Source organism: Colobus angolensis, unplaced genomic scaffold, assembly GCF_000951035.1.
Source record: "Colobus angolensis palliatus isolate OR3802 unplaced genomic scaffold, Cang.pa_1.0 Scaffold253, whole genome shotgun sequence".
In the NCBI taxonomy this organism is placed as follows: Eukaryota; Metazoa; Chordata; class Mammalia; order Primates; family Cercopithecidae; genus Colobus; species Colobus angolensis.
In genome coordinates, this window is record NW_012115744.1 from 754265 (window position 1) to 766323 (window position 12059).

The following is a 12059-nucleotide window of genomic DNA, read 5'->3' on the forward strand; positions in this document are numbered from 1 at the left end:
AAACTAGCTGGGAGTGGTGGTGCATGCCTGGAATCCCAGCTGCTTGGGAGGCTGAGGCAGGAGAATCACTTGAACACGGGAGGCAGAGGTTGTGGTGAGCCGAAATCGCGCCATTGCACTCCAGCCTGGGCAACAAGAACGAAACTCCATCTCAAAAAAAAAAGAAAAAAAACTGAAAATATTCCATTATCTGTGTATGCCACATTTCCACATTTCACTCATCCATTCATCTGTCGATGGATGCTTGGGTTGCTTCCATGTTTCAGATATTGTGATTAGAGGAGCTGCTATGAACATTGGTGTACAAATATTTCTTTGAGTCCCTGCTTTCAGTTATTTTGAATATGTACTCAGAAGTGGAATTGCTGGACCATATGGTAATTCTATTTTTAGTTTTTTGAGGAACTGCCAAACTTTCCACAGTGGCTGCATTTTACATCCCACCAACAGTATATGAGGATCCCACCATCTCTACATCCTCATCAGCACCTACTATTTTCTGGTTTTTTTCATAGTAGCCATCTTAATGGGTGTGAGATGATATTTCATCATTGGGTTTTGATTTACATTTCTCTAATGATTAAGTGATGTTGAGCATCTTTTCATATGCTTATTGGCCATTTGTATGTCTTCCTTGGAGAATTGTCTATTAAAATCCTTTTTTTTTTTTTTTTTTAAGAGACAGGGTCTCACTATGTTGCCCAAGCTAGTCTTGAACTCCTGGGCTCAAGGAATCCTCCGACATTGGCCTCAAAGTATTGAGATTACAGGCATGAGCCGCAGCACCCAGCCTATTCAAATCATTTGCCCATTTTTGAATCTGGTTGCTTGTTTTTGACTCTTAAGAGTTCTCTGTATATTCTAGATATTAATTCCTTATCAGAAATATAATTTGCAAATATTTTCTCCCATTCTGTGGGTTGCTCTTTTATTATGTTGTTAGTATCTTTGGGTTTGGGTTTGGGTTTGGGTTTGTTTTTTTTCATCGAGGTGGAGTCTTACTCTGTTACCCAGGCTGGAGTGCATTGGCGCAATCTCAGCTCACTGCAACCTCTGCCTCCCGGCTTCAAGTGATTCTCCTGCCTCAGCCTCCTGAGTAGCTGGGATTACAGGCGCACACCACCATGCCTAGCTAATTTTTGTATTTTTAGTATAGACAGGGTTCCACCATGTTGGCCAGGCTGGTCTTAAACTCCCGACCTCAGGTGATCTGCCCACCTCAGCCTCCCAAAGTGCTGGGATTACAGGCATGAGCCACCACACCTGGCCTGTTGTTAGTATCTTCTGATGTACAAAAGTTTTTAATTTTCATGAAGTCAGATTTGTCTATTTTTTCTTCAGTTGCCTGTGACTTTGCTGTCATATCTAAGAAATCATTACCAATTCAGTGTTGCGAAACTTTTGCCCTATGTTTTCTTCTGAGTTTTATAGTTTTTGCTCTTGTGTTTAGATCTTTGATCCACTTTGAGCTAATTTTTTTGTTTTGATTTTTATTTTTTGTGTTTTTTTGAGACAGAGTCTCACTCTGTCACCCAGGCCGGAGTGCTGTGATGCATTCATAGCTCACTGCAGCCTCAATTCCTGGGCTCAAGTGATCCTCCTACTTCAGCCTCCCAGAGTACTGGGATTACATGTTTGAGCCACTGTGTCCAGCCTTTGATTTTTTTGTATCATAAATGGAATTGTTGACCTAATTTCCTTTTCTTATTGTTCATTGTTCGTGTATAGGAACACAACTGGTTTTGGTTACGTGTATATGATGTGCAGCACTTAGGTCAGGGTATTAGGGTGTCCATCACTCGAGTACAATACATGTTTGTTAACCTTACTCCTTTATCAGACGTTGAATTTATTCCTTCTAACTGTGTGTTTGTACCATTCAACCCACTTTTTTTTTTTTTTTGAGATGGATTCTCGCCCTGTCACCCAGGTTGGAGTGCAGAGGCGTGATCATGGCTCACTGTAACCTCTGCCTCCTAGGCTAGAGTGATTCTCCCACCAAAGCCTCCCAAGTAGCTGGGAATACAAGGTGTGCACCACCGTGCCTGGCTAATTTTTGTACTTTTGGAGGAACAGAATATCACCGTGTTGCCCAGGCTGGTCCCAAACTCCTGAGCTCAAGGGATCCTCCTGCCTCAGCCTCCCAAAGTGCTATGGTGGCCTAAAACCACACCTGGCCAACACGCTGTTCTCTATCTGAATATTTTCTCTGATTGTGTTGAAAGTTTTTATATTTGTAAAATCCTGAGCAGCAGAAATGGAATAAACATGGGATTTTTTTTTTCTTTTTTTTTGGAGATGGAGTCTTGCTCTGTTGCCCAAGCTGTAGTGCATAATCTTGGCTCACTGCAACCTCTGCCTCCTGGACCCAACCAATTCTTCCACCTCAGCTTCCCGCATAGCTGGGACCACAGGCACACGCTGCCACGCCAGGCTAATTTTTTGTATTTTTTTAGTAGAGGCGGGGTTTCACCATGTTGCCCAGGCTGGTCTCGAACTTCTAAACTCAGGCAATCTGCCCGCCTCGGCTTCCCAAAGTGCTAGGATTGTAGGCATGAGCTACTGCACCCGGCCGGGATGTTTTAATATACTCTTGTCTCTGAAGTCTGAGCCAAGCTGTTTTGAAGGCTAGCCTGGTGTTACTTGATAGCTAGAGCTGGCCATGTCTGCTGTGCATTTGTTACATATCACGTGCTTTTCAAAGTGCTCCTGGTCTGAGCAAATACTGGGCATCAGAGGCTGGTGAAGGGGAAGCATCTAACCCTTGAAAGCTGTGTGTCCTGGCAGCAGTCCATGGAGCCCTGGCTCCAGGAGCCCTCTGCTCACACAGCAGAAGTGAGACCAGGCCCAGGAGAGCTCTCAGCCACATCCCTGAGAGAACCAGCCCAGCCATGGGAACTCTCTTGTAGGAACCCACTTCCAGCGGGTGATCCCAGAAGATGGCCCTGCAGCTCAGAACCCAGAGAATGTCAAAAGGCTTCTTTTCTGCACCGGCAAAGTGTACTATGACCTCACCCGAGAGCGCAAAGCACGCGATATGGTGGGGCAGGTGGCCATCACAAGGATCGAGCAGGTGAGGGCGGGTAGTGCCATCAGGGTGTCCCCCATGTAGGGGTCAGGGCTCTGGTGCCTTCATAGAACAGCCTTGCCTGGGGTGTAGCCCTCAGGTTCCTGACCTTCCCTACTCGGAACACCAGTTTCCCTTTGCTGGATCATGCCTGCCCTCTGAGTTTCCCCTTTTTGATCTGACCCCTGCTATCTCCTAGCTGTCGCCATTCCCCTTTGACCTCCTGCTGAAGGAGGTGCAGAAGTACCCCAATGCTGAGCTGGCCTGGTGCCAGGAGGAGCACAAGAACCAAGGCTACTATGACTACGTGAAGCCAAGACTTCGGACCACCATCAGCCGCGCCAAGCCCGTCTGGTAAGGCTCAGTCCCCGCCAGGGTAGGCAGTTAGCCAGGCACATGCAGCAGAGGGATGGGCTGGGCCCACTCAGTGGCCCCTGCCCTCACTGCCCGATCCCTCCGTCTCTCAGGTATGCCGGCCGGGACCCAGCAGCTGCTCCAGCCACTGGCAATAAGAAGACCCACCTGACGGAGCTGCAGCGCCTCCTGGACACGGCCTTCGACCTGGACGTCTTTAAGAACTTCTCATAGATGCTGCCTAGGGTTGCTTGGGCCACTGCCTCTCCACACCCATGACTGCCCCTTGCTTCTCAACTAAAGAATAGTGCCTCAGCGCTGCCCACACCACCGCCTTCCTCGCTGTGCCGCCACCCCTCCCTCTGCTCTCATAGGAGTTAGGCTGTCGTCCCCCTCCAGTGCTTGGCTGCCCCACAGGCCACACGCTGCCCAGGCTCTGCTGACTTCCAGGAGGCTGGGGGGAGCAGGAGGAGGAAAGTTAGCCCCCGAGGGATGTCCTTGGGGAGGGGTCAGCTCTGGCCACAACCCTCCCCACCAGTGTCACCCACTAGGGTAGGGACTGGGCCTTGTGTGGCTTCCTAGTGTGCTGGCAACCCCGTCACCCAGCAAGGCACAGGCTCCTGTATTTGAGACTAGGATAGCTTCATCTTGAGCCTGAGCCTTAGAATCTATAGAGGATCCTGGAGTCAGATCTAGCCATGGCTGGCAGAGGTTTCTAGCGTGGGCCCCAGCTGTGGCGTGAACTGAGGACGACCCGGGGCAGCTGGCAGGAGAGAGCCTTGGCCTGACCTGGCACAGAAAGGGCAGCTTCAGTCTCTGCAGTGTCCATTCTCTGCTGTTCCTTCGAGGGTTCCAGGCTGTGTGTGGGGCCCAAGCATGTCCCACCCACCCCGCCTGGGCCCAGACAGCACCTGGACCCCACAGAGTCTGTGCATAGCTAGGAAGCCCAGCTCAGGTCGCCACCACTGGGGCACTGGCTGGTCTGTCTTGGTCCTGTTAACCCTCCACCTCCACCCACCTCCTCCCTTGGCCTCTTTCCCCACCCCAACCATTCTTTCTTTCTCCTTTAACCCAATGGAGACTTTCTGATGCATCATTTTCTTTGCTGTGCCAAAGCAGGTCAGAAGAGGGAGAGGAGGGGCTGGGGATGAGGGGCAGACCATGGCCAAGGGGTCAGCTGCCCCTCATTCATCACTCTGACCTTCACAGGGACAGATCTGATTTATTTATTTTGGTTAAAAAAAAAAAAAAAAGGAACAGAAACAACTTTGCATTGCATTGGCTTGACCCATAAACTAAGTTATATCCGTGGGCACGTCTGCTGTGTCTGTCTTCTCTGTTCTGCCTTCTCCCCTGAGGGGAAGGGGCTGGGCCAGGCCCCTCCTAACCCGCCTGGGAAGCAGCCCCCTCCTTGTTGGGCAGGGGGAGTGATGACCACCACCTGCAGGCCCTCGCAGGCAAAGCCATCATTGTGAACGCGGCAGCGGTGGCCTGGGCTGCCAGGCTGTTTGGGTTCAGTCCTGTTTCTGAGCTTTGCCTGCTCTGGGTCCTTCCCCTGGCTCCACCTCGAAAAAGTACTCTGCACTCTGTGCCTCTCCCTTTGAGCCACCGTGCCTGCGGGCTTACCCTAACCACACGTTTGTTCATTAGTGCTCCCCAGCACCCAAGCAACGCTTCCAACCTGGAGATGGGGCCTCTCACCAGCTCACACTTGGGTCCCCTCTGGCCGAGAGCTTCATCCCATAACAAGCCAGGTATTGGCTTCCTGAGCACTCAACCAATCTCACCCCTGAGGAAGAGCTTAAGTGGGGTCAAGCCTCTGACCCACCACCCTGTTCTCTAGGGAGCACCTGCCTGGGTCCCTTGATTCATCCTGTTGTCCCTTTGCAGCATGGCCCAAGGTTCTTCTGATGGAAGCATGACCACCAGCCAGTGCCAAGTGGAGTGGGTCCTGGGGTGGGCATGAAGAGCTGCTGCCACCACCCCCAGAGCTGTAGACAGGTGCTCCTACATGCATCTGCTGGTGGCCAGTGCCACCTCCCTATGCCTTGCCACTTACCCAAAATCCTGGCCGGGCTGGGTGGCTCACACCTGTAATCAGTAGTATGGGAGACCAAGGCAGGAGGATAGCTTCAGGCCAGGAGTTCAAGATCAGCCTGGGCAACATAGACCCTATCTCTACAAAAAAGTTTAAACATCAGCAGGGTATGATGGCGTATACCTGTCGTTCCAGCCTCAGGAGGCTGAGGTGGGAGGATCACTCAAGCCTGGGAGGTCAGGGCTGCGGGGAGCTGTGGTTGCACTCCCAGCTGGGTGACAAAGCAAGACCCTGTCTCAACAACAACATAAAAAGATTTTGGATAAATGGCCTCAGTGTGCTGCAGCAGGGGAAGCTGAGACTCGTCTCTATGAGGAAAGCGGAACATCCGGATGAGCAGAGCCCAACGTGATTCTGAGGGTCTGGGAACACCTCCCAGAGAGTGGGGCTTGAGTTGGTTCCTGAAGCGGCTCAGCACGGTGACCCCTAGGTCATCCTGGCAGTAGTTCTGACCACAGGAACAGGCAAAGCCCGTCTGGAAGCTCGAAGTATGTTGCGGGTCTTCGTAAGTTCTCACTGCAGGTCTGTGGCCCTCAGCACCCTGCAAGGAGAACAGGGCTTTGTAAGGGCTCTGGAAAGATCAGGAACGGTCAGAACATGCTGGACCAGGTGCTCACACATGATGTCTTGCAGATGGTTCCCTGGTTTTGTTCTGTTTCCGTTTTTTATTGTCCCATTTTCTAAAATTAGAAAAGAATTGTTAGAAGGAAGAAGCTCCACGCAGTCAAGGCAGCATCTTGTGTGTTTAGCTGAGACTTCGTGGGCCAGGACTGGGGGTGTGTGTGTGTGTGTACCAAACAGCAGAGTGACATCAGGTGACAGCCTTGGGTTAGCGTCACAGATGTAGCAGGCATGGTGTGGTGTGCATGAGCTGAAGGGAAATGCAAACCGTTTTTAGGACAAAGAGGCCTTGTCCTGGTCACTGGCGAGCAGCTTGGCCCTGACTCACCCCTGAAGCTCCTGAATTGTCACCGGTAGGGCAGAGCAGGCAGGGACATAACCTACCCAACATCACTGTCAGCATCCTTGTGCTTTTCTGGATATAAAAAAGGTACTTCTGCGTCGGAAATACCTAAGCTAGATGTGAGAGTGTCAGCTTGCTCCACTGGGGAGGGATTTCAGAGCCAGCCCCCCTCACCCAAGTGCCACTGCTGGTGATGGGTGGGGTGGGTGAGGGTGAAAGGGAATCACCAGCCCCATGAACTCAGTGTGGTCTGAGAGCTAGTGCTTTCTGGAGGGGGTGGGGGATGGGGGAATGATAGGCTGAGAATTCACTCCATCCCCATGTTTGTGCAAAGGTGTCCACACCTGAGAAGGGAGAAGAGGCTGCCGGCCCCACTGGAGTAAGTAGGAACGCTACACCCGGATTCCCTCCCTTTCCTCCAGGAGAAACAAAATTGGAATCAATGTCCGGTGATACTTCAGGCCTAACTTTGATGGGGTAGTGAGCTCCCTGTCAGGATAGTATTCAATTGGGATTTCACTGTACAGAGATGGTAGAAATGTCCCTGTGTAGGGTTCCAGGATCTTCTGACCAGCAGGTCTCTGCTAAGGGACCCCTGTTCTGCCCACTCCAGTGTATGCTGGCACACCTGGCTCTCTCAGTCCCCAAAATAGACCAAAGACTTCCCTGAATGAGGGCCAGAGCAGGGGGTTTTCTCCAGGATACCCAAAGGGGCCACGTTACCCACTTCCTAAGGCCTCATTCCCCCACCCAGCCTCACCCATCTTCCCAGACCTCTACTCCCCAGGGCCTCACTGGCCCCCAACCTGGCTCATGGGCTCAGGGCCCCAGATTACCATGGGAACTTCTGTTAACTCCCAAGTGCCCAAGTCCACCCAGGCCCCTGGCCAGAGGGTCTCCCCCTCCAGCGTTCTGTCCATTGGTGTGTCGGGTGTGGTTTGTCAGTCTTGAGACCTGCCTGTCTCCAGCTCTCCCCAGCGCAGAACTGGGTGCTGGTCTGCCTCTGGAACTCTTGACCTGGGCACCCTGAGTCCCTTCCCTGCCCAGACCTCTACCCTGTGTAAGGAACCAGCCCTAGTGGGAAAAGTCACTACTGAACAAGCCCCGAGGATAGGGGCTGTTCCCTTTGTGCCAGGTCTTCTCTCTCGTTTCCTCTGCTCACTCTGCTCCTAAAGGTCAGGCTTAACAGAGTTTAGCACCTAAGTTCAGTGAAGGGTCTGGGCTGTGGATCAAGGAACAGTTTTGCTTAGTTCTGGAGTTAGGGAAGCTGCATTGCCTCATTTGTCACAGCCAGAGACCAGGAAAGGAAGGTAAACAGATTGGTGACCAGGTTGGTATGTCCAGAGGCCCTAGTGGTCTGTGGGAGCAGATGTTACCTGCACTCAGAGGTGTTGGAGGAAAATGGGCGGAGCTTAGAGATCCAGGTGAAACAAAAACTTGGGCAGAAGGCAGACAGATGTCAGCAAGGCTTGCCTGGCCAACGGCAATGTGGAACTGGGAGAGAGTAGGTCAGAGGGGTGTGTGGGGGGTGGGGGAGGCCGAATTTGAAAACTTCGTGACCTCCAGATGGAAATGTCAGGGAGGCCATTGGCTTTACGGATCAGAGCAGGGAGACACACCGGGTCCTATTAGTCATCTGTGGGTGGGGGTCCTGGCCCCTGGGGCACTGGATAAGACAGTGGGAAGAAAGGCGGTGGGGGAGCAGGCCCTGACAGCTAACCATGTGCCTCTGCAGAGCAGAGGTTGAGTCTCGATGTCCAAGGGGAGTATTCTTTTTCTCCACTCAGCCCCAGATCTTGTCCCTCCCTAGGTTTTTTTAATCAGCCATGCCAATAACCTGGCAGTGCCCCTGGGCATCCTGTACCCCTTATTCCCTCCCCCTGCTGGGGCTGTGCCAGGATCCATCTGCTCGTCTCTTCAGGGCTGTATGGACTGCCTTGTTACTGCAAAATGATCTTCAAACTCAGATTGGATCCTATCTGTCCCCTGTAGGAAAGCAATAGCTCACCTTCCCCAGCAGTCTGGTTGCTTAGGGGGCTGTCCTCCCTCCCCACCAGTGCTCCAGGCTGCCCAAAGAGGATCTGGAGATGAACTAGGTGCCCCCTTCTCATCTCCTTGCTCCCTCTCCCTGGAATCCCTTTCCCTGCCTTGTCTGCAGAGCCCACCCCCTCCCAGCCTGTCCCGTCACTCAGGAGCTGTGTGTGTGTCACCATCCTGCCACTGCTATCCCCCACGTTGGCTGCAGTGCCTGGCGCATGGCAGGGATTCCCTTGGGCTTCCAGGATGAAGGGATACTTGCTTGTCTATTACATTTTCCCTCCATTGGAGAGGTGGTAACTAAAGACTGCACAGAAAGACTGGTAATAGGAAAATGGAACAGGACTTTGGCCATCACGTCAGGAAGCTAGCATAGCTCTTTCCTTCCAAGACTCAATACCAGAGCCCCTTATACCATGGTGGGCCAGGTCCTGCCTAGATTTCCAAAGTTGGGATGGGACTCCCTCAACCCCCTCCCCACCCTTCACCCAGGGCTTACTGACTGAGTGGCCAGCTCTTGCTCTTTGGGGTTCAAGGCACCACAAACATTGTGTTCATTCTGTGATGTAAGAACCTTCTAACTCCCGCCCAATGCTGGTCATTTCTACTTCCCCAAAGGGGCCTCCTGAAACTATCATTGCAGAATTGTAACTGAGACAGTGACAGAGGTCTGACCTGGCCAGCTCCATCCTGTTTCTGACCTCCAAGCTGTCTTTGTCTATTCCCGGGCATAGGCTGAACTAACTTTGGGAGGAACTTAGTTTATAGTTTGTAGTTAGAGACAAATATAACAGCCTTTTCCCAAAACGAACCCCCTTCTTGCCTGGGATGAGACTGCCTTTATAGGACGAATAAATTAGTCAACAGGTTAGAAATTTTGGTTTAAGGAGTCATGTCCCTGGAGGCTACAAGATTCTGATGCTCCCCAAGTCGCTTCTGGCGATAACATCACTATTTAAGACCTGAGATCAGACCCTGCACTGGATGGATCAGCTGGCACCACCCAGATGGATAAACTGGCTCATGTGATCTTGTGGCCCCCACCCGGGAACTGACCCAGCACAAGAGGACAGCTTCAGCTTCCTATGAGTTCACCTCCAACCCAACCAATCAGCACTCCTGACTCACTGGCTGCCTCCCCCCGCCCACCAAACTATCCTTAAAAACTCTGATCCCCAAATGCTCAAATGCTCGGGGAGACTGACTTGAGTAATAACAAAACTTCAGGCCGGGAGCAGTGGCTCACACCTGTAATCCCACAACTTTGGGAGGCCAAGGTAGGTGGATCACCTGAGGTCAGGAGTTCAGACCAGCCTAGCCAGGGTGGGCTGCAGCCCCTCGGATGCTCACTGCAACCTCTGCCTCCTGGGTTCAAGCGATTCTCCTACCTCAGCCTCCCTAGTAGCTGGGATTACAGGTGCCCACCACCACACCCGGCTAATTTTTGTATTTTTAGTAAAGATGGAGTTTCACCTTGTTGGTCAGGCTGGTCTCAAACTTCTGACCTCAGGTTATCCACCTGCCTTGGCCCCCCGAAGTGCTGGGATTATAGGAGTGAGCCACCATGCCGGGCAATTTTTTTCTTTTAAAATACATGGGTTTTTGCCATGTTGCCCAGGTTGGTCTCAAACTCCTGGGCTCAAGCGATCCACCCTCAGCCTCCCAAAGTGCTGGGATTACAGGTGTGAGCCATCGCTCCAGGCCCAACTAATTTTTGTAATTTTTTTGTAGAGATGGGGTTTTGCCATGTTGCCCAGGCTGGTCTCGAACTCCTGGGCTCAAGCAACCCATCCTCCTCAGCCTCCCAAAGTGCTGGGATTACAGGCATGAACCACCACACCCGACCCACTCAATTCTCACTCTGCACTGCTCATTGCTTTGTCTGTAGATACCCTTAAGATTGCCAGCTAAGATTTAGAACTGAGATGTGCTTCAATTATGGAATGAGGCCAGGCACGGTGGCTTGTGCCTGTAATCCCAGCACTTTGGGAGGCCAAGGCGGGCGGATCAACTAAGGTCAAGTGTTCAACACCAGCCTGGCCAACATGGTGAAACCTTGTTTCTACTAACAATACAGTAATTAGCCAGGTGTGGTACGTGCCTGTAATCCCAGCTACTCAGGAGGCTGAAGCAGGAGAATCATTTGAACCCAGGAGGTAGAGGTTGCGGTGAGCCAAGATCACGCCACTGCTCTCCAGCCTGGGAGATAGAGCGAAACTCTGTCACAAAAAAAAAAAAAAGGAAAATATTATGGAATGAGCCTTAGTTTATTGACTTTCTGAGAGTGCTGGCAAATGTTAGGCAATGGGGGAAGGGTACTATGTAAAGAGAAGGTAACATCCTTGCCTTTGGAAACATCGCAGAGAGGCCAAACAAGGCCACACGTATACAACACACACACACACACACGGTACACTGCAGATACACTGCACATGCTGGACTGGCATGGAGCATGGTTCACCACTAAAGCCCGCATGGCTGCAGCACATTCAGGCCGGTTAGGACAAGGAAGTGGTGAGCAGACCAGGCCAGGGCATCAGGGTAACCTGAGAAGATTCCCAGGGAGGAGAGTTTTCGGTAGATTTTTCCATGAGGCAGGTAAGTTTTGTTGTGGGTACTGCAGGCAGGAGGCCATGCCATGGCTGTTAGCAAACTCTTGGCCCACTGGGAGAGCACAAGCCGCACGTCACTAGACATGAAGGCAGTTAGACAAAGGGGTGCAGGTTGAGAAAAATCCTAGAACATGTGGGAAGGAGCTTGCATCTGAACAAGTAACCGTTGGCAGTGATTGTGCACAGCTAGGGAAATGGAGAAGAAAGAACAAGGTTTAGAGGCAGCCTGTGATGGGTCAGACTGGGCGGGAGGGCAGGAGGGGCAGCCAGGATGGCCTCCAGGGAACTTAGACTTGGAAGCAGTGGCTGGTGCTGCCTTGGGAGGAGTGAGGGCTCCACGCTGGTCATAGCCATGCCAGGCACTCTTCACTGGGCCAAGATGAATGGAGGCCCAGGGCTGCAGACCCCGCTAGGCATTGCACAGGCCCTGCTGAAACCGGCTTGCATGGAGGAATGGAGTCACTTAACTGGCAGGCATTGAGGGGCAGAGAGTGGGCCAACAGGGTCTGGGGGAGATGAGGAAGCTGACCCAAAGACCAAGGCCATCCTGGGCTGGACGGTAGCCCTGAAGACAGCCACATGACCTGTCTACACTGCCCATCAACACACTTTTTTGGGGTGGCCAGAGCATTGCCACCAGCCTACGCCTGTCCCCACAGCCCTCCAATATGGCAACAGTGAAGCAAAGATTCAGAGTAGGTCATTGTTCCCAAAGGGTGGGCTGCAGCCCCTGGGAGGCCCCTTAGGCCCTGTCAGCGGTTGGTGAGATCAAAACTATTTTCAAAACAATTGGCCTTTTTGTCTATATGGACATTTGCCCTGATACTGAACAGACAATGGTGCCTGCCAAATCTGCTGGCACAGAGCACCAAACTGAAATAGCTGTCACCATACCCTTCCCCTCTTCCCTGTCCCCATGCTCTCACA

General features: G+C 52.0%; 1 protein-coding gene across 1 annotated transcript in view; it reads left to right on the forward strand.

Annotated features, from left to right (window-relative positions):
- The window catches only part of OGDH (oxoglutarate (alpha-ketoglutarate) dehydrogenase (lipoamide)), a 120112-nt gene extending 115376 nt beyond the window's left edge, over positions 1 to 4736 (forward strand). Inside the window, 3 exon segments of the mRNA XM_011946780.1 lie at positions 2864 to 3073; positions 3267 to 3421; positions 3535 to 4736. Coding sequence (XP_011802170.1) covers positions 2864 to 3073; positions 3267 to 3421; positions 3535 to 3655 — 486 coding nt within the window. The 3' untranslated portion in view covers positions 3656 to 4736.
- Positions 4737 to 12059: the final 7323 nt, after the last annotated feature.